The following is a 22,368-nucleotide window of genomic DNA, read 5'->3' as shown; positions in this document are numbered from 1 at the left end:
GTCCTCACTGTGCTCTTGTGTTATTCAGGACCAGTCATGGGACTCCCCTGAGTGGCAGATCCCCCCATCTATACTGGTTACTGGGGACCCCCAAGTCAGCAAGGCCCCCAGCACTCTCAGCCTCCACCTTGGAGTCTGTTCTAGATAATGGAAAATTGTTTTTCAGTTCTTGGATTATACAAATCCTTTAAAACAATAATAATCTATGTCTTAAAACCCAGAGCTGTTCTCATGTGTGTATATTGAGCAGAGCTAATGCGCTCAGGAAATTAATTACCCGTTGGCCTCGGCAGGCCTAGCGGATGCAGGTTGAAGGGATGTGGGGTGGGAAGCAGCTCTGCCCTGAAGGTCTTGGAACAGAGAGGGCATCATTGTGAGCCTCCAGCCTGATCATGAGGCAGAGCAGGGAGGGACACGAACCCGTGGCTAAACCCTGGCTCTGTCATCACAGGGTGCTCAGGCAGCGACACCCACCTGGGGCCACACTAGGGATTGGACACTACACCTGGGACCTTGCCCCCCACACTTGGATCTTACGCCGCTTGGTCCTCCATCACCCCTGCCACAGGGCACTATGCTCCCCACGACCCCCCCACAGCCCCCTCAGTCCTGCCTTTGTTGGCTGTCCCCACTGTTCCCCATAGCCTTGACTGAATTCTGCAAGGTCCAGATCAGATTACCATCCCCACATTCATCCCAATCTGCCCAGGCCCTGCTCCCAATGTACAGGCCCCCTTCTCTCCTGCAAAGTTGGTCTTTGGAGACAAGGAGGCCCCCCTGGATTCTTTGGACCTGGACAACTATTTCCTAGGGCAGGCTCAGGGCCAATCACAGTGAACATGCGGCCAGCATTAGTGGGTAACGGGGAAGCCAGCCTGAGGCCAGCCCTGACTACACAGGTCCTCCAGGGGCTGCTTGATGCCATCCCCAGCTGACCTCGGGGGAGGAAGGGATAGGACTGCTTCTGTCGGTAGACTGAGTTTGTCAGGCCCAGGGCCCACACATGCTAGGTGTACAAGGACTGCTTCCTGCATGGATGTCACAGGGCTTGTTTTCTCTCAGATGGAGAACATCGGATGACCCCCAGCTTTAGCAGGTGGTCTCATGTTAGCCAATCCAAGGTTGCTGTCTGTGGAGTAGGGTTCTCTTAAATCTACCAAGGAAGAGCGGGAGGGAGGGCAGGACAAGTGAGTTGCCGCTCTGGTAAATTCCCTTTCTCCAGTGGGGTAAACACGAACAGACACAACCCATGCGGCCACAGGGTCAGAGCTGTGTCACTGGAGAAGCAGAGAGGGGGACTGAGAGGCAAGGACACTGTCCGGCTCTTCAGTAAGATGGCAGCAGCAGATAATCCGGCCACACACCAGTGACTGAGACTGGCTGGAGACTCCCTGCTGGGCTTGGGAGTCACTGGCTGTGGTGTGCTGGTAAAGGTCTAACAGCTGGCATGCAGGTAGGGCTGGGGAGGAAGAAAACTGTTTTGTAGCATTTGCCAATTCCTTGGGCTATTACTACTCCCACCTGGCTGATTTGAAACCACAAATGTGATGTCAAACACCTCACAAACATCCTAAAAACTGAAAAATTAGCTCTCATGAGCCAGTATGGGCCAGCTCCAGCCCCTCACTGCCCTGGCATGCATAGAGGGAGGCTCTGCCACCAATAGCCCTGGGTCTCAGCACTCTCCTCTGCAGGGGGCAGCCCTTCCCTGCACGGTGCTGAGAGCTCACTTGCTCTCCTCCCTCCAGGCTTATCAGCACTAGGGCAAGAGACTGACCCCTACCTGCCCATAAAGGAGGCTCCAGCAGAGTGCAGGCTGGCTGACTGCCTGTTGTGGCAGAATCACCTTCCTGAGAGATCTGAGGAACATCAGGGGCATCCCCATGTAGTTTCTACCAAGGCACCTGGCAATGTCATCATGGTGGAAGAGATGGAGTGATGGGGCTGGTGTCCTGGCTGCTGCCCTGCTGTGTTCAGTGATAGCTTATGCCCTGGGAATGGCCTCTAGTGAGACAGCAGGAGGTCTTGGAGGGATGCTGATGCATTGAACCACAGAGCCACCAGGTTTACAAGGATGAGTTGGGGGCAAAAGGAAAAGGCCATGTAAGCAGAGCAGGTGTGGGGGCAGCCCAAGCAGATGAGGCTAGAGCCCAGGGCCCTGTCTCATCCTGCCTTGCAGCTGACCTCTGACCAAGGACCTCCCCAGGGAAAGGAGCCACTGCACAAGGCTGGCTAAGAAATGGCCCCACCCTTGGAAGCTCCCAGTGTGACAGGACCTGCTGTTGACAGGGGCCTTGTGGCTGCTTCCTCCCTGGGAGAAGATAAAGGAAGGAGCTAACCCAAGGACTGAAGGGCTAGCAAGGGCCTCAAACAGGTGCCAGGACCTGCTGTCTTCTCCACCCCTCCCTGCTTATCCCTCTCCCATCTTGGGCCTAAGCCAGCACCCCATGAAGTCACGCATAAAGCCCAGGACCCTAGTTGAAGAGATACCCATCGTTCACTCAGCACTGGCCACAGGCTCAGAGCAGCTCAAGGCCTACTGAGGTGGCCATAGCCCCCGTTAAGGCTAAGAAGAATGCCGGGCAATGAGGCAAGGGAACTTGAATGGGGAGAGTCAGTGCTGAGGGGATGGCAGGAACTGTTCACAAGTGTTGGCAGGGCCTCTAGGCCATTGGTGGTCCGGCTATGGGCGTGTGCCTGGCCCTCTTGAGGCTGGCTCCATCATTCCAGTGCTGGGGAAGGATAACAGGCCATAGAGAGGAAACCAGAACAAGCTTAGAGGGGGATGCTCGCTGGGAAAATCATGTGGCCAGCTGAGCCCTGCTCCCAATTCCATGCCTGCCATGGGGAGGTGCCATCAGGGCACTGCTGTGGGCTTGGTCTTCTCTGTCTCCCACCTCTGTGAAGCCTCTCAAGGTGCACTGCCACAGGGGCCGTCTGGTCCTTGGGAGCCCAGTGTGCCAGCCTGGCCCTGCCTCTGGCTCTAGTCAGGAGGTCTCTGCTATTCCAGGGTCACAATAACTTGAGGATGCTGCAGACAAATTGCATGTGGCCAGCACATTGCAAGATCAGAAGGAGCTGCTTGGAAGACCTGTGTGTGTTGGTAAAAGGGCGGCAGGCCTTCTGGCTTAGAGCTATGCCCTTGACCAGGTCAGGGACAAGAGGCAGAGTGAGGCCATGTTCTGCTAGGGCTCCCTATTGTCCTGCCACTGACTGGGCCAGGAGACAAGGGGAGGAGGGGAGTACCAACCTTTACTCACCTCTCCCAAGCCCAGGTGTCACTGCCCTCCACTCTCCTGAGGGGAGGCTGGCTACACTGCAGCCCCCAGGGTGGAACCCAGTCTACCCCCAAGGTCCTTCCTGGAGTACCCCAGCACCCACAGGATATGGGACCAATAGAGGGAAGAGGAGGCTGCTGGAATTCCCAGGGGCCAGTGCTAGAATCCTCCCTGAGAGTCAGAGTTTCAGCCCTGGGGTATGTGATGGAACCTCTCTGAGCCTCTGTTTCCCCATCTGCAAAGCTGGCTGGTTAAGAACACTAAAGGATACGTAAGGATATTCTAACTCTAAGTCCTGGTATGGTGGGGAGAGAGGGTATCTGGCTATTGCCCATTTGTAATTCCCTCTATGGACAAATATAACCAGCTCTGTCAACAATAGGTGCAAGCCTGTCTTATGGCAAATACCTTGTTTCACCCGCAACATACCATTTTACGGCACTAATGTTAAAACTCCATTTTTTAAGGCACAAAAACAAGCTCCTTTTTTGGGCTAAATGATAATTCACAGTGCTAGGGTGGCAGGAACATGATGTGTTCACAGGACGGCCTTGGCAGCCCCTCCTCAGGGCACTGCACACACTCCTGTTATGGACCAGCACCCACCGGGTCTCCTCGGGAAGGGCTGAGTGTCCCAGCTGCTCTGCACCCAGAAGCCAGGGCCCTGGAGCTCCAGCTCTTCCCAAGCCTACCATCTCCTGCCTGCTCTGCAAAGTCTGCAGAGCACCCACTGTGAGCCAGGCCCTCTGCTCATAGCACAGGCCATGGGGTGGGTGTGGACCTACCCTCATGGTGTGCTGGGGATGCTGACCTGTCCTGGAGTAGGGAGGGGTTCTGCAGGAAGCCAATGGCCACAGGACAAGGGACCATTATCCAGGGCTGGGCAGAGGCCACCTGCCTGGAGGCTGGCTGCTGAAGCACTTGCAGAACTTGCCACACAAAAGGCATGTTCTTACATCCCTTGTCCCCTGGGTACCCTCACTGATAGCATGTTGACCAGCTGTCTCTCAGATAAATGGCAGAGACACCAGGCCTCCCGCGGTGCGCCTTGCTGTGACCCAGCCTGCCTGTGGGGCCCAAGTGACCACATGAGTCCTAGATGAAAGCACAATGGGGACAGTGCTCGGAACAGCTGCCTGCCAGCTCTAGAAAGACAGGGCAGGTATCCCTGGCAGCATGAAGTTCGTAGAATTGAAGCTGTGGCTGCACTGGTGTGACTGCCTCCTCCTTGTCCCCCAGTTCCCTGTGCTGCTGGAGAGTTGGGCTCACCCTCATATCTGGCCCCCACCTGAGCCTTGCGCCCGCATAGCAGACCCATCAACAGGCACACAGCAGGGCTGGGAATGCCGACAGCTCCATCGGGAAATGGGCAGTCAGCTCCCTGTGGGTTTCCACATGAGGACATTTGATACTTTACAACCAGACTTTTAATCAGTGCCTTCTGAAGGATCCCACACCATTAGGCAGCCGGCAGAGTCCATTAGCTGATCTGCAAGGGCAGAGGTTGGGCAGCAAGTGCCCACCTCCCCCCTCAACCCAGGGACCTCCTGTGGGGCTGAGTGAAGACCCGGGCTCTGCTGGTCACAGCCACCTGTGTCTGTCCCTCTACGTGGCTGGTAGGTGCCAGCTTCTCCACTTTGCCTTTCCCTAGGACAGCAGAGTGACCATCTTTGTTGACTGGCTCTTGTGTGAATATATACTAAAGAGGAGGGGCAGAACCCCTGCCATGGCCCTGGCCAAGTGAGGGGACCATGGTGGGTACTGTGACACATGGCCTCTCAGGAGCTGTCTTTGTGGACTTGGGGGGTAGGGGCCTGTCAGTGCCAGCTGTGTGCTTGAGCCTCAGTGCCTCGATCTGTGACAAAAATAACAGGTGCTGCTATCCCACAAGATCATTCAGGGGACAGGTGCACCAGAAAAACCCCCTTGCGTTGCTGGGCTGTGATCAGGCCTCCTGTGCTGCCTGAGGAAACCCCAGCTGGGTGGTGGGCTTGGGGCTGCTGGGGTACCGGCCATGCCTGCAAGTCTTGGCCCTGGTCAGGGCAAGGGTCCGCCAATTCCTCTAGATGAGGATGAGAACCATGGCCACGGAAGGGGCGTGGCTCCCTGTATTGTTCACTGCCATGCTTTACAGGCACCCCGAAATCTGCCTTCCCTGCACTGAGGTGCTGCCCTGCACTTACTGCAGCCCTCACACCCGGGAGCCGAGAGATGCTGACGTTCTCCTTGGCAACGTGCTGACGCAGAAGCCAGCGGGTGGGCTGGGGGGCTGTGGCTCCTTCGCCAGGCGTGGGGGTGGGGAGGCACTAACATCAGGAAGATGAGGCCTTGGGAGCTAAGCACGGAGGGAGAGTTATGAGGAGCTGTGTCCAGAGCCCTGGCACTGGGCCCCAAGGTTCATTTGGCTTTTGTGAAAATGAGCATGGCCTGTTCTTGGCTGCCTTGCCTTTGACAGGGCCCAGGGAGGACAATTCAGCACATTCCAAAAGGAGACGGCAGAGAATGGCAGCGCTATGCTAGCTGCTGTGCCAGCCTTGCCCTGGCCCCTGGCCTGGCTGGAGGAGAGCTGTCCTCACTGTTGGCACCACTCTGGGGGCCAGCCCACCTCTGGGGCCAGCCCAGCCAGCGGGAGGAATCACGGGAGGGGATTGTCTTTCCTCAGCAGCCTGTTTTTTCTCCATTTCCAGATATTACTGGTAGAGAATGAAAGGTCAGAATCATTTGGAATCCAGTGAATTTCCAGCCTTGCTTGGGTTTCTCATCAAGAATTTCCTTTTCTGGTGCACAACCACTTCCCCAGGCCTCCAGAAACCAGGGTGATGGTGGTGGGTATGCCAGCCTGGCTGCTAGCCCCTCTTTTTGCAAAACGCCCTGAATAACTGGAACCTCAGAGAGATCCTTGAGGCCAGGCCAGTGGCTGCTGTCCCTGCCCATGGCTGCCCACCATGGCTCTCCCCAGGGACAGGCCCAGGAGAGGGAAGGCTAGAGACGTGAGGCCCTACAGGGGCCACCCGGCCCTTCCAGGGCCTGCCCTGAGGAGCTTGCTCGCGCATCCCTTGATGGAGGGTGGGTGCAGCTGCCAGGCTAGGTCAGAAAAGGCCTCCCAGGAGGCGTCACTTGGGATGAGACCTAAAGAATAAGGGCAGGGGGATGAGAAGCAGGGATCAGGATGGTTATAAGCTTAAGGCTGGACAGAGCAGTATTGCTGGAGCAAAACAAGCTAACCATGGCTGGAGCAGGAGGAGAGGAGAGAGAGGCAGCAAGGTGGTAGGGATGCGCTAGACAGAGCCGAGAGGGCTGTGGGCAGGCAAAGGTCTAGCCTTGGGCCCATCTGTGAGGGCCATTTCCTCACAGACAAGTTCAGAACAGAAAGGTGACAGCCAAAGCCCTCCATGAAACATGGAACCAACTCAAGGCCCAGGTATCCTGCCTCCTGGGTCCAGCATACCTGTGGGCACGGCCTGTCAAAGGATGCATTTGGGAGCCAGGCCTGGTGCCTGGGGAATTTGCCATGCCTGCCACTGAGTTGATGGATGAGGGAGCCATCAGATCCAAAACAGGAAGGCCTCAAGGCAATGAGATCTCAGCAGCCTCAGCACACAGCGGAAGTGGGCAGAAGTTTAGAGGGCCAGTGGTACAAGCCCATGTGACTGGCAGCTGCAGGGTGGCCAGCAGACCCACCATGGCACTGTTCCAGGGGTCCAGCCTGAGCACCTCACTCTGCCTTGCAGCTTGTCAGCCCCAAGCACTCCGCCTATAGCCATGCCTCATCAAGGGAGCCTGACCTCACTGATCTGCTGTGAGGTCCCATTTGCCCAGAATCACACATGGGGCAGAACTGAGGAAAGCCACAGGGTAAGGGGCCAGAACCCTGGAGATCATACAGATATACACACTGGGAGCAGGGTGGATACAGCCGCCTGCAGCCCGCCCATCTTTGTTCTCCCCAGATGCACTATCAACACCTAGGCACAGTTCCAGGGAGACCCCTGATGTGAGAAGGGAAAGGAGGCAAGGCTGCCTCCCTAGCTGCCTGATGAAAGCCAAAGAGCCTCTCTGCTAGAACACTTAGGCTCTTAGCACTGCGGCCACAGCATGGAGCTGTCCAGGTTCCCTAGCTGGGGCACAGGTCCAAAGCCAGAACCAGTGTTGCTCTAGGCTGAACTCAAAGACCTCTGAAGCCTGCCTTAGGACTGGGTGCAGGAAGAAGTGACCTTTGAGGCCAGTGCTCCTAAGTGGGGAGGCTGGGCCCTCTTCTCCCAGTATCACCCTCCCCCAGCCAGTTCCAGGGTACCCACAACTTCACGACTCCTTGTTTGTCCCCACTCCCCCATCCCCAGGTCAAAGACCTCTCTCTCTCTTAAGGGCAGACTTGAAATCTGTGCTCAGGGTGTCCTGCTGAGCAAGACAGCCCCTCCATTGTCTGCCACAGCCTCCACCGCTGACACTCCTGGATGTGGCCCCTCCTCATGTGCTGGACCCCCTTGTCTTGGCTGGGCCTGTGCACACTGCCCCCCTGCTCTGCCCAGCTCCCCACCCTCTCTAGCAACTTCACTCTCAAGCCCCCACCACCTGGCACTGGGCCCAGGTCTCCCCTGGGCTGCACCCATGCCACTATGAAAGAATCCCAATACCTGCTTTTACGTCATCCCCTCATCATCCCCTCTCCACCAGGACCTGGGATTCTACCTTCTAAACAGCTCTTAACCCCATCTCTGCCAGACTGTCAGGCTCAAGATGGGGTTGTAGGGGTTGCTGTTGTTCCTGGACCTACATGCTAAAAGGAGACTGGTGCTGGCAGGAGCTTCATGGATTTGCCCAACTATCAGATGGACTGACCCCAGATGCTTGGCGGAGCCTCATACTCTCTTGCCCTGCGGCCTGCACACCTGAGTACTTCAGGCATGGGACCTGACACCTGCATTCCACACACTGTTCCCTCTTCGCCCACCTTGCTGGAGCCGCCTCAGTTATCGTGCAGCAGGGCTGGGCCTGCGCCTGGTTCCCTTTCTGGCTGCCGACTCTGCCAGACCCTGCGAATCCTCTTGCTTCTGGGAACCCATGACAGCAGGAACAAGCAGAGGAAAACCCCAGGCCCTACTTACTGTCTGGTTATCCTCATAGAGTTTCAGGTCATAGCCGCTGAGCTCCACGCAGAAGATAATGGCCGTGACGCCCTCGAAGCAGTGGATCCACTTTTTGCGCTCTGACCTCTGCCCACCTACGTCCACCATCTTGAAGGTGAGCTCCTTGAAGGTGAACTTGTTCTCCACGATGCCCGTGGTCATGTCCCGGGAGCGCAGGATGTCCTCGACAGTGGGGATGTAGTCAGCCGCGGCAATGCGCTCCAGGTCGTTCAGGTAGTAGGCTGCGTTGTCCTCCAGATGGTACTCGCTGGAGCGGCTGAAGCAGGCCTGTGCACCTGGGTCTGCCCAGAGCCTCCGCATGACACCTAGCAGCTCGGGTGTGATCTCGCCCTTGCTCTCAGCGGGGCCCGTGAGTGCAAAGAGCTGCACAGCGTCGTAGGCGCGGTCGGGATTGTGGAAGTCGATCCTGAGGGCGGCCAGGGCCCGGATGATGCGGGTCAGAGAGTCGATGGCGTTGTAGATGATGAGGGGCTTATACTCCTTGCAGGCCTCCAGGTTGAAGCCACCGCTGTGGATGATCTTCATCTGTTTGACAATGGTGCTCTTGCCTGAGTTGCTAGTGCCCAGAAGGAGCAGCTTGATCTCGCGGCGCTGCCGCTGGCTCTCCGAGCGCAGGTGGCGGTCAATTCTCCGGGACCGCCGGGCTGCTTCTTTTTCCTCTGAGCTTTGCCGACATCCCATGGTCTGGCAGCAGCGGGCCCAGACAAGGAGCACAGGACGGGGTGCCTCTCCCTCTTGCCACAGGGGATGCTGAGACCAGGCAGATAATAGCCCAGCTGCCCTGGAGGCGCTCAGTGCCAGCAGGGGGGTGAGGCTGAGCCACACTGCAGCCCCTGCCCCAGCGCCTCTTCTCCAGCCGGCATGGTGCTCCGTGCAGTGGGCGGTGGCCGCCCCTCCCCACTAGTGACACTGCACCTCCCTAGTCGGCAAAGTGGCCTGATTTGCCGTAGTCATTCCCTTTCCTCGGCCGACGGTGGGAAGCCGTCCGCTTGTGTCTGCCTTGGCTGCTGCCGTCTGGTTGCCGGTTGCTGTGGTGATGCTGCTGAGTGGCCGGAGGTTTGGAGGGCTGGTCGCTGGTGTGCTCCCTGCAGCCCCCCGCCTCTGGCTCCCACTGTGCATCCAGCCCTTCACCTGCCAAACACAGAGAAAAGCATGAGCCTCCTCCCCACAGCCCCACCTCCGGCTGGACAGGGAAAGGGAGCTCTTCTGCAAACAGTAGCAGAGACTGGCCTCAGAAAATGAGCTGGGAACAATCCATCCAACCCCCTCTCCTCCATGGGGCGCTGCAGGGTGTGTCCATACCACGGTATACACATATGCCTACTGCTGCCTCACCCGTCTCCCTGAAGCCAGGTTCATGAAGTAGAGGAGGGTGTGTGTGAGGCCTCTTCCCACCCAGTCCCCATGCTGGACTCACTTCTGCCACATCCAGTTAGGATTCAATAAGGTCACCCTGCTGTGATGCCCGTGGGGCCCTCCTCCCAGAGAGCACTGATGGAGCTCAACCTTGCCCTGCTTCACACGGGTGTCCAGGCCTTGGCCCAGCCCTAGGATAACTGAGTACCTCCCTGACTCTCGCCACCCCGCAGGAGCTGGGTCATTGCTGATCAGGGAGGACAAGCACCAGAAGGAGACCTGGCCCCTGCCTTCCCTAGAGAATACTCTGCTGGGCCAGCCCAGGAGCCAGCAGATGGGCAGGGACCAGAGCAAGGTGGAGGCAGCAGGCTGGGGGAGCACCGTGAAGTGCCCAAGCAGAGGGGGCAGGGGTGGCTTCACTCCCGCAGAAGGAGGTAGAGGCGGGCTTGGGCTGAGGCCAGGGAACTGGGGCCTGCATGTGGCACTGTGGTGAAATCCACCTGGGAGAGCAGGAGATATCACAGTAGCTCCTAAGGGTAGTTATAATTACTGAGGCCAGGGCAAGGCAGGGTAGCCTAGAGGCCCCACAGTTCCAGGCAGAATCTTTCACCAACCCAGAGATTCAGGGCCTCTGTATCTTCATCCACCTTTCCTGCCAGCAGGGAGGGGCACACCCTAGGATGCCCCTGTGACTTTACCAGGTGCTTGCACCAGGCTTCCCCCAACAAGGGGCAGCCTAAAGCTCAGGCTTCTGCCCCTGGCTGTGAGCCCAGGGTGATGCCTAGCCCCACCCAGCTCACAGGCACCCCTCTTGCTCCTTCTCCGACCTTTGTCCCTGTCTAAAGACCCACAGAGCCTCCCATCCTGCCAGAGACAGAATTCACCCCTCTAATGCTACCCATCAACTCCAGGACAGGCCCTTGGGTGGCCTGAGGCAGACAGACCCCAACAGCCAAGGCCCCACCCCCAATTCCTGGGTGTGACCAGCATCTGAAACTCAACCTGTCAAACCCTCAGCAAATGGCACTTGATCCTCCCAGCTGCCATTCATGCCCCTCACTGTCCCTTGCCCCTCATAAACCTTGACCACTAGTCCTGGCAATTCTGCTCTGAAGCAGGCCCCTGGTGGGCTGTCCTCTCCCTGGGCAGAGGTTCTGGTCTCTCCTGGCAGTGGCGGTGGCCTCTCACACCTTCTCCCTATCCCCACCAGGCTCTGACAGCCAGAGGCTCTAATGCTGCCTCTCTCCCTTGGTCAAACCCTGATGTTGCCCCACCACTTTCACGGTGGTCTCATCCTTCATGCCTTGCTTGCCTCTCCCAGGTTGTGTGGCCTCTGGCGACTCACTCCCATCTCAGAGCCTGTCCTTCACTGGCCACAGGTATCTGTGATGAGTAAAGCATCTAGCACAAGCCTGGTGCTCAGAGAGTGACAGCCAATAGCAGTCGCTGCCCCTCTGTGCTTGTCAGTGTGAGCGTCACCTTGCCCTCGTCCTCCTCCATAGCAGCCCTCAGCTGATGTGTGACCTACATGATCGTTTGTGCTGTTGTTGCCTCCACCCCAAGCCAGAGTATGGGCAAGGAGGGTCTGTCGTGGCCTCGCTCCCCACTGGGAACAAAGCAGTGCCTGGTGCACAGTGGGCGTTCAGTAAGCACTGTTTGATGGATGGGAGGGAGGGAAGGAATCACCGGAGAGGCTGAGGAACTTTCCTGCTTCACCGGACAGCCACTGATGAGAGGTGCACCAGGGAATGTCCTAGAAAAGTCTCTGCCAAGAGAGCAGTGATTAAATAGTCACTCAGCCAAATCCCAACAAGGCTGAAAATTACATCTGAGAATGGAAGCCTTGAAATGACCCTCTTACTCCAGCACACAGTGGGCATAACACCTGCTTAAAGATGACACATAATAATGTGTAATATGCACACAAAACATCAGTGCATGGAGGATGGGGACCCTGTGTCTGCTCCCTTGTCCCTGCTGACAACCTGACAGTCCCTCAGGTGTGGAAAAGTGTCCAAAGCCCTCAGCCCACTTCCTGGGCACCTAGGGTCCTCCCTGCCAGCACCGTCGTTCCAGCAGGAAGCCAACATGCTCCTTTCAGAAGGCGGGAGGTGTCCTCTGTTGTCAAGACTGTTCTTCTCAATTCAGCGTTTGAAAATCTAAGGTATGGCCAGGCACCCCCCGGCCTTCTGTCCCAGTGGTGGGCAGAGAAGCTGCTCTGTCCAAGGATGTGTGATTTGTGCTTTGGGATATATGCGCTCCATGGCTCCAAGGCTGGAAAATCAGGAAAAGCAGGTTGGGGACACTAGGCTGGCAGCCTGGGCCCTGAACTGCTGTTGTCTGGAAGCCTGGAGCCAAGGACAGCCTGTGCAGTCATTGATCAGTGTGAACCAACTGAGCAACGACAGGGCAATGTGGGATGAAAAGGGGACACTGAGGCCGGGTAGCAACCATGTGTGTCAGGGCCAAGTCTGTTGTCTGCATGGGGCAGTGACAAACAGTCACAACCAAGGGCAGGTCCCCTGCTTGAGGACCCTCATCTTTTAGATCACCTGAACCAAACAAGCAGAAGGCCCTGCCCAGAATTCTCCCTGCACAAGCTCTGTGGGGCTCTGTCGTGTTTGGGGGTGTGAGTGCCCCCTGCAGGGGCACCATGCACAGGACAGGGCTGTGCACAGATGCAAGGAGGCCTTAGGATGGGAGCCTGGCTGTGGTCCAAATTGGACCTTATGACAGTCCCACTAATTTTGAGGCTTGGCTTCTTGGCTTTTACACAAGGCTCTAGCCAGCCCTCTCTGAGTCTAACCTGGGCTTTACCAGACATGCTAGGCCTCCCCAAGTCCCAGGATAGAACCTGATGATGGCTAGCCCAGAGACAAAGGCCAAGAGTTGGATAACCACATTGTTCCCTGGCCCAGAAACTACTCATGGGTCACGAGAGCCCAACACCCAAGATCCCCTACCACAGTGCCCCTGGGCATGGCTAGAAATACCAGCGGGATGGGCCAGGGAAAGAGTGTGCCAGGCAAAGGAGTAACATGCTCTAAGGCCCTGTGGTGTGTGGGGGGGTGTGTTAGGGATGGGCAAGACAAAACATGGATGACAGGGGAACTGAAGGAAGGTCAGAGTGGCTGGACCAAGGGAGAGGAGAGAGGTACCAGACAAAATCTTGGAAGGGGCAGGGCTCACCAGAAGTCCAACTGAGCCCTTGGTCTTCACTGAAGAGGGAAGCCACTGAAAGGTTTTAAGCCATGTGTATCTGCAAGTTTGTGGCAGTATGTGGTGCCCGTGTGCAGGTCTATTACGGTGTATGTGCGTGAATGCATAGTTCCCTGTGTGTGTCTTTGAGTGCACAGGTGCATGGATGCATCTGTGTCTGGTTGCTTGTATACCAGTGTGTGCATGTGTCTGTTCACATGCACGTGCAGCTCCATGTATGTGTCTGTGAGCAGGCCCATGTACACATCTGTGGGTGTGTACAGGTCCATGCCCCTGTCTGCATGTGGCTGTGCGTGTGCAGCTGCATGTGTGCTGGTGCCTGTGAGCATCTGCATGTGGTTGCATGTGGCATCCTGGGAGCAGAGAGGCCCTGGAGAGGAGGAACCAGCTGTGGTGTGGAGCTAGGCTGAAGCGACTGGGGCAGAGGGGAGATGGGTCAGGGGCTCTCCAGCATCCCACATTTACTTGTTGAACTATGGCTTTGAGCCTGGCACTTGGGCTGGAGCTTCTGACTGAGGCAGATGAAGATCCATTCCCTATTTTTGCTCAGATAGGAGGGCAGGAGTCAAACTACAGACTGCAGATAAACAGCGAGTGACAGAAGGTGCCCAGTGCTAGAGTGGAAATGGAGCTCCAGGTGGGCAGGGTTGGGGGTGGCACATGCGGGCTCCAAGTCTGCAAAGGTGGGTGAGGCTGGCCTCCTGATAGGTGAGAGATGAGTATGAACAGGGGGTGAAGGAGGGAGGCAAGCAGGCCATCAGGAATGAGGAACCGCCGGTGCAAAGGCCCTGAAGTGGGAACATGTCTGACCAGTCTGAGGGACAGGAAGGAGGCCGTGTGGCTGGTGCCAAGAGGGTAGGAGGTCACTGTAAGGGCGAGTCAGGAGCCAGCCTGGGTTTGGGTGAGGAGTGCCGTGATCTGCCCTTTGTGACCAGCATCCCTCTGGTTGCAGGGCTGAAGCTAGACCAGAGGAGGCTCCTGGATGCAAACATCCAGGTGGTAAAAGGGGAGTGATGTGGGTGAGGGCTGGAGGACATGGATGCAGTGATGAACTCTGCAAGATATGTGAGCTGCACAGTGCACAGTGCCTGGTGATGGAGTGGCGGCTGAGTGGACCGGGGAGACGATCAGCGAACTCCAGGATCCAGCCAGCAGGCTGAAGCACAGGCTGCTCTTGGAGAGGGGACACTGGGGGAAAGTGGCAGGTACTGGGAAAGGGGAGCTGTCAGCTGTCCCTGTGGTACAGGACCCTGCTGTGCCTATGGCTAGGGCTCAGTACAGATGAGTGGATTGTATCAGTGAACACCAGCTAGTATCCAGTCCCCCGCCACCCCTCCCCCGGCAGATGTGTAGTGTTTGTGGTATGAAGAGTATGTCAAATTAATTGGGAGGTGGCTTAGGACTTAGTATGACACAGGGCCAGGCACTAGATCCGACATGCAGGTACCCAGAGGCCAAGAAGCCCCAGTAGGCTGTGCTCAGGCCAGAGTATGCAGCTGCCTGCCTCTTCCCCAGCAGCCTCAGGAAACTAGCTCCTCTTGGCCATAGGCTCTGAAAAAAGAGCTCCATCCTGGTCCCTGACTTACCTACCCAAAGGTTGCTAAGGTACAATCCCAAACCCTGAGCCCACTCAGGAAGCCTCTGCTGAGAGGGTTTCAGGACAGTCTGTCCTGTGGTTTCAGGACAGACTCTTCGGCCCAAGCATGGACTTCCCTTCAAGACTCTCCGTTCCTGCCCACCACCTAACAGGCCCGTCCTGCCCTCATGACCATTCTTCCAGACGCGGCCCTCTCAAGTCTGTTTCTGTAACAGATGTGGAGGGACAGCCCTGAGCCAAGGTGGGGACATGGTCATGGCGGGAAAGTGCTGCCTTTCTTAAGGACCTTTGCATCTTGGATGCCCTCCACTCTAGGAGCCACCTCCCTCCCCAGGCACAATACCTGGAGGCTCAGCCTACTGCTGGGCACAGAGCTCAGGCAACACAGCACCCACACCTGCACCCAGGCTATGGGAGCCAGCCAGCCCTGCCCTAACCTTCAAGCTCTCCCCAAAGCCTCGCTTGAGGCCCCCTCCACAACAGCCAGCACAGCACAGAGTCCGTGCCCCGCCTGTGCTGAGGCAGAAGAAGACAGCCCACAGCCAAGGTCATCAAAGGTGTCACTGCCCAAGCCGGCTAAGCCAGGGGTGGGAAGACTTATCAGCTTATAGACGGGCTCTCTCATCACTGTGCCCCACTTCCTTAGAGACAGCAGCCCAGCCCCTCACTCTCTAGTTCCCTAACTACCTGCCTCCCTGCCTCCTCAACCTCCCAGGAAAGCCTGCCCCATGCAGAGTCTGGGTCACAGGAAAGGGTGAGCCAAGACGAAGTGACACACAGACCCTGCACCCAGAGAGATAGTTTAGGCTTGCTGAGGAGATGGAACTGTACCCAGACTGTGACTTGGGGAGAGGCCCGGCAGTCTTGCCTGAGGCTCAATAGAGGCCACATAGATGGCCACCTCTGCTGGTAACAGGAACTAGGACCCCAAGAGGTGGCAGGCAGCCCAGGCCACAGGGCCAGCAAGGCAGAGCAAGGGCACAGACAGCCCCAGTGCCCGATGGACTCCCAGTCCTCCCCAGATACCACACACTCTGACCTTCAGGACTCCCCAGCCTCAGTGTGGGGACCAGTGGTGTTCACTATCCCAGGCTTGGGGTGGCAGCAGGAGTCATGGAACCCACTTTAGACCAACAAGTCCTTTCCACCCCACTAGGAGCTGACTCTGGGGCTGCCTGCACCTACCTGCCACTTGCCCTGTCCTGGAGTCCCCCGTGGAGGCTGAGCTGCCCAGCAGGCCCCAAGCAGGACTATGACTCAGCACTGCCTCACACCCACCCCACCCCAGTTTGCTGAGACACCTTCTGTCCTGGCAGCAGCAACCCCTGTACCTGCCAGCTCCACCGTGGCACCCAGTGGCTGGTCTGTGGTGACCTGGGGGTGGGAGGGAGGAGGCCAGCGCAGTGATAGATCTCCATGCTCACCAATGCCTGTGACCACAGGCCCTTCCTCACACAAGGGTGTGGGGCAGAGTGGGGAAGGCTTCAACCCCAAGGCAGCTCATAGCTCAGAGCATGCAAGGACCAGCAGGAGGAGATGGACTGGGGTACCCTGAACCCACATCTTGGGTATGCAGATGGTTCATACAATTCAGATCACTCGAATTGCTGTGTGAGCATGAGAACCTGCGGGCCGGGCTTGAAACCGCCTTTGCAAAATTATGACTGAGATAGTGAAAGAGATCTAACTTAACTGACTCCATCTTGAGTCTAACCTACAAGCTATCCTTGTTCATTCCTGGGCGTAGTCTGAACTAACTTTGGGAGAAACTTCATTTATAGTTTAAACAAAGACGGTAACAGCCCTTTCCTAAAGCAGACTTCCTACTTGCCTGGGGACCAGATTGCCTTTAAGACTAACATTAGCCATAAGATTAGAAATTATGGTTTAGGAGTCATGCAGCTGAAGGTTACAAGATTCTGACCCTCCCTAAACTGCTACTAAGATTAGTGCTTGAGATATTTTGCAGACCCTGCACTTGATGGATCAGCTGGCCCCACCCAGATCAATAAACTGGCTCATCTGATCTGTACCTCCACCCAGTAACTTACTGGGCACAAGAAGACAGCTCCGACTCCCTATAATTTCTTCCCTGACCAATCAGCACTCCTGGTTCACTGGCTTCCCTCCACCCACCAAGTTATCCTTAAAAACTCTGCTCCCTGAATGCTCTGGGAGACTGATTTGAGTAATAATAAAACTCCGGTCTCCCGCACAGCCAGCTCTTCATGAATTACTCTTTCTCTATTGCAATTCCTGTCTTGATGAATCAGCACTGTCTAGGCAGTGGGCAAGGTGAACCCCTTGGGTGGTTACAAGCTCGAATGTGGCATTTCTATCTTCAGAGTCTCACTCTGTCACCCAACTGCAGTGCACCATCATGGTTCACTGCAGCCTCAACCCCCCCCAGGCTCAAGTGATCCTCCCACCTCAGCCTCTCAAGTAGATGGGACTATAGCGCATGCCACCATGCCCAGCTAATTTTTTATTTTTTGTAGAAACAGAATCTCATTATATTGTTCAGGCTGGTCTCAAGCTCCTGGGCTGAAGCAATCCTTCTGTCTCAGCTTCCCAAAGTGCTGGAGTTACAGGTGTGAGGTACCATGCTCATTCTATCATCTCTTAGAGTGGGTGCTGCCCCCAACTCTGAAGGCTGCGTCCCCACATTAGCTCCCACCATGATGCTATTTTAGAAACCGAAGGTCTGGAAAAGCCTGTGCTTGTGACCACTGCAGATTACCAGGTTTCCTCCTGGCTGAATGAGGAAGCACTTTCCATTGCTCTTTTACGCCTGGCTTATCTGAGCTGCGTTTGCTTTCAGCTGACAAGCTGCATACTCCCTGTACTGCCCCAGCCACACGTCCCCTCATGAGTTTCCCAGGCTGGCCTGGACCTATAGGGGCCTCCTCGGTGGCAGCTCTCTGTGGTCACTGAGGAGCCAGGTGGCCTCTGTGGTGCCCAGTTCTTCTGTCCAATTGCCTTCCCTCCTGTCAACCTGGCCCCCACTCAATGGGAAGTGGGCTTCGCAGATGTTGCAGCCCCATGACTGTGTTCCCCTCTCTCCAGTGGTCTGGTCATGGTCCAGTGTCCCCACAGGCTCTTCATGGAGCCATTTCCACACATCTTCATGGGCAGTCAGGGGCAACTGCCGGCTGGGCCCCGGGGAGGGTCTGTCTCAGGGAAGCTGGGCATGGTGGGGCTGGGGAGGGGATGCTGGGTCCCAGCCGTGGCTCTGTTGTGCTTTCCTCATCTATAGTGCACCTCCTTGGGCCACTGAGGCCACTGGGAGGCGAGGAAGGCACCCAGGGAACCTAGGCCCAAAGGCCGTGGTTGGAGATGCACAGGAGACAGCACCTCCATGCCACCCATCTGCTGCCACTGCTGGGCTGAGTGCTTTACTCACACACATCATCTCACATTAAAAGCGGGGCTGGGAGGTGGCCTCGGCTTTACGGCTGTAGAAACCAAAGTGCAAAGATGGAGGTGATTTCCTCACTGTGGCCTGGCTGGGAGTCCGCAGGCTTTAGCTCCCACCAAGCCCTCCAACCACCAAGCACCACAAAACTGCAGTCTGCCTAACCTGGCCACACCTGGGTATCATTTGCTGTTTTTACTCAAAATTTTTCTTTAAATTGACTACCTTTTTTACTTTAAAAAATGTACTTCAAAACAATTTCTTAGTCCTACTTTCAGTGGAAAGCCAGGGTCACTCACCAGACAGAAGTAATCTAAATACAAAACAGTGTAGAGGAACCACTTCCGCCCATAGCCAGTGGAGGGGGGGGACCCTGCCAAGGGACCAGGCAAGGGTGCTGGCTGTTGCTGAAACAGTGGGGATTAGCATCTGCTGGAGGGTGTGAGAGCCATGTTGGCACCAAACTGGGATTTTCTCCTTGAAGGAGAAGGACTGAGAGAAATAAAAAAGGATTACCTTCCTCTGGGAAGAGTTAGTGCCACCTACAGCTATGGCTTTAGGCCACCTCCTAGGGTTTGGTGTTGTTGCAGCCCCCTGCTCTGTCCCCACTGCCTCCTAGGGACACAGGTGGGGAACCGGGGCCAGAGGCCCTCTCTGCTGGGACAACCAGGGCGGATGCACTGGTTCTCGTGGTGAACGGATGGGGGCTGTTTGGGCTGTGGTGTAAACACCAAACCACTTGTCCTCAGGCCAGAGCCCATTTCTCATCTCAGCAAAGTGAGTCACCCTCTCCCCGGCTCAGTTCCACTTGCCTGCTCAGCAGAGCATCCTCCACTGCTTTTCCCATTGCTTCTAAATCAGCCAGCACATGTGCCCAGGCCTGAGGCCCTCCAGATCTGTATCAGCAACCGATCAGTCACTCAACCCGCCCTGATCATTACTTTGCTCTCCTGGAATTGAGCTCTGCTGCGTGCGGCCTGGCTCGGGAACAGGGGGACATGGTGGGGAACAAGCTGAGTCTATGTGCCAAGGAGCTCGTATTCTAGCTGGGGAGATGGTGAGCGTGTAAGGCAGTCAGGCCATTTTGGATAATGCTCAGCACCATGGAGAAGTAGGCACAGAGAAAAATGTAGAATGGCAGCAGTGAGGAATCACTGAGGACACCAAGGGGCGGGTGATTCCCAGAGCTCACCCCTCAGATGCAGCAGATGGGCTTAGCCTGGGGAGAAGTTGCTTGGAAACCATGTCCAGCTCTTTGAGGTAAGGGTTCCAGCCTGAGAGCTGCACCCAGAAAATACAAGGGCTCCAGATGAGGCTCCCTACCTAGGGGCAGGTGGCCCCAGGGGACCCAGGACAGGATGGGGGTTGGTATGACCTCCTGGAGCAGCACTTTTACATCACACCCTCCAGTGTGTAGTGGCACCTGGACATGCGATGGTAGGGTGACCGAAAAATCACAGACAGCATGTCCTGTGGCAAATGAGCCAGGGTTGGTGTCCGCACCCACTGAATGGCTTCCTGTCCAGCTCCCCACTGGGCCTTGGGGTGGTGAAGGGCGGGGCTGTGGTTCTCAAGGCTGCATTGCAGCATTGTTCACGGCCACAAAGGGCAAGTGCTCAGGTCCAGGCGGGGATGAAGGCAAAAATGAGCATGGATAACTTATACCCAGTGCACCAGGGCTTCCCCATGCTGCTTCATCCTGGACAGCATGGCTGTCTGCAGTAAGGCCTGATAGTTTACGGCTTTTGATACAACACCTACAGATGCTCCTTGAGGGGGTTATGTCCTGATAAACTCATCATAAGTTGAAAATGCATTGACTTCCACCAACCTGTTGAACCTCATAGCTTAGCCTAGCCTATCTTAAATGTGCTCAGAATACTTACATTAGCCTGCAGTTAGACAAAATAATCTAACCCATATCTTACGGAATTTACTGAATACTGTACTGACAGGGAAAAACAGAATGAATGGTTGTATGAGTACTCAAAGTAAGGCTTCTAATCCATGTTTATTGCGTTTGCAATAAGTCAAAAAACTGTAGGTCAAACCATCCTAAGTTGGACACTGCCCGTATTTTTGGACTAAAAAGCCACATCTTCCAGAGAAGATAAAAACCCCAACTTGCCTTAATGCCAGTGACCCTGGACATGGGGCAGGGATAAGCTACCCTCCCAGGGCTGTCCTCTGGGGAAAGATGGCCTGCATAGCCCATCCTTCCCTCCTTGTTAGCTTCACAAGCACTAAGGTTCCTGCCTCTCGGCATCTCCCACCCACCATGCCCACAGTGCCCTGTTCCACCCCACCTGGCTGAAAACACACCTCTGTGAAGCCCAGGAAGAACCTCCTTCCCCATGAGGACCCCTGATTATGGCAGCATTAGGATCCCTGGAACCCCAGTGGCCTCAGTCTGGGCCTGCCACCCGGACCACGTGACCTTGAACAGCTGTGGTGTGCCGCTCGTTTGGCAGTGGAACTGGACCTACCTTGGGGAAGAAATGGAAGGCATGCCCCATAAACAGACCCCTCCTCAGCCTCAGGGCTGCCAGCTCCTCCTGCAGGTGTCTTCCCTGGCCACACCCCCTCCTCCCACCTTCGCCTCCAATGGCTTGTGTGTGGTTTCCCCAGGGTCCCCACCGCAGGTTGGTCTGGGCTCCTGCTCTGCCCTCCCTCCCCCAGGCACCAGTTCTGCTTCCCCCGAAGCAGGTGCTCTGTGAAAGATTCGCAGAACAGATGGATGGGTAGATGGAGGAACACCAAAAAATATTTGTATAGAGCTCGGAAGCTTCCCCAGCACTCCCTTTTGAGAGCGTTACCTAAAATGACCTTTCCCAGCAGCCTGCAAAGGGGTCACTCTGCAGTCCACAGGCCTTAGGACCCGAAATCACTGCTGATCCATGGCCTGCTTTTGGAGCCTGTGATATTCCTGGGACTCTGTGGCCCAGCTCTACTGGATTCCCCTGGGACCCCTCCATCTGGGTCTACCTTCCCCCACAACCCTCAATACCCCAGGCCTCCTACAGGCCTCTTGCTTTCCACAAATATTTCCCAAATGTACATCACACCTGCCCCTCTCCTTAGGCTTGCCCCTAAGGACCCCTCCTCTGGTGTAGTTTCCAGTTCCTTCTGGCTGTGTGAAGAGTCCTCTTCCTGAAGCTTCTGCCCACCCCCCTCTCTCAGTCTCTCACCTTCCCTGAAGCCTCCTGTCTCCCAGTCTCCCGCCTGCCTCTCCCGTCCCAGCCAGCTCACGCCCCACCTTAACATGATCTTGACCACTTCATACCTTGCTGAATTAAAATGAGAGCTTCTGGGGGGAAAGTAGGGGGAAGACAGTGTGGACTCTGCACACCCCAGGCTGAGAGACCAGCTAGCCTCGGCTCTGTGAAACCAGCATTTCCTAGTCCTCAGGCCCATTCCCCATGTCCCTTTGTACTAGAAAACCCCACACCTCCCTGCAGGTTGTCCTGGATTCTCCCACTTGGGTGAGCTGGGGCTCCAAGGGCCTTGTGAATCCTACTCCTGGGGAAAGAGGGGCTTCCAGGCTGGCCTGCCAAGGGAGCTCTGCAGTATCATCAAGCAGCCCCCTCCCCACACTCGGCCCCTATGGCCTTGGCTCTGTTGTAGACTCCTGGTTTACAACCTTTCCCAGTATTATGGAATAATCCTCCCCATGCAAAACAAAAATAAACAAACAACAAAAAAGACCAACCTGCCGATTCCAACATTATTACACATACATTTCTGGGTGTTTTTTTTTTTTTTTTTTTTTTTTGAGACAAAGTCTTGCTCTGTCACCCAGGCTGGAGTGCACAGGCGTGATCTTGGCTTACTGCAACTTCCATCTGCTGGGTTCAAGTGATTCTCCTGCCTCAGTCTCCCAAGTAGCTGGGATTACAGGTGTCTGATACTACGCCTGGCTAATTTTTGTATTTTTAGTAGGGACAGGGTTTCACCATATTGGCCAGGCTGGTCTCAAACTCCTGACCTCTAGTGATCCACCTGCCTCGCCTTCCCAAAGTGTTGATATTAAAGGTGTGAGCCACTGCACCTGGCCTGTATATTTCTAATAACTGTTGATGGCCAAAAGTTGCAATCAAACCTGAGACTGCTGGGTGGTTGATCTACTGAAAAGTGCATTAAAGCAGGGAGTCCTAAAAAATGACACACGTTGTAGTTTATTTTCACTTAACTCAGATAAACATACATTCATATGTCTGTCAACTTTTAGAGACACAAACTCTTCCTGAGGTACAGTGGCAGGTTCTGGGGTGATGCCACTTCTTGCTTGAATCATAGCACACCTTGCATGACACCTTGTTTACTTTTTTCAACACAAGTGAGGTGGCAAAGTACTGG

General features: G+C 55.8%; 2 protein-coding genes across 6 annotated transcripts in view; one reads left to right on the top strand and one right to left on the bottom strand.

The window, feature by feature from the left end:
- Positions 1–22,368, top strand: part of RSPH14 (radial spoke head 14 homolog) — an 85,848-nt gene that overhangs the window by 38,955 nt on the left and 24,525 nt on the right. The gene's annotated exons all lie outside the window — the stretch shown is intronic.
- The window catches only part of GNAZ (G protein subunit alpha z), a 53,490-nt gene that overhangs the window by 20,115 nt on the left and 11,007 nt on the right, over positions 1–22,368 (bottom strand). Inside the window, exon 2 of the mRNA XM_078336038.1 lies at positions 8,384–9,556. Coding sequence (XP_078192164.1) covers positions 8,384–9,106 — 723 coding nt within the window. The 5' untranslated portion in view covers positions 9,107–9,556. The remainder of the gene's footprint in view (positions 1–8,383; positions 9,557–22,368) is intronic.

This window comes from Callithrix jacchus, chromosome 1 (genome assembly GCF_049354715.1).
Source record: "Callithrix jacchus isolate 240 chromosome 1, calJac240_pri, whole genome shotgun sequence".
NCBI classification, from domain to species: Eukaryota; Metazoa; Chordata; class Mammalia; order Primates; family Cebidae; genus Callithrix; species Callithrix jacchus.
This window is presented reverse-complemented; position numbering and strand designations above follow the sequence as displayed.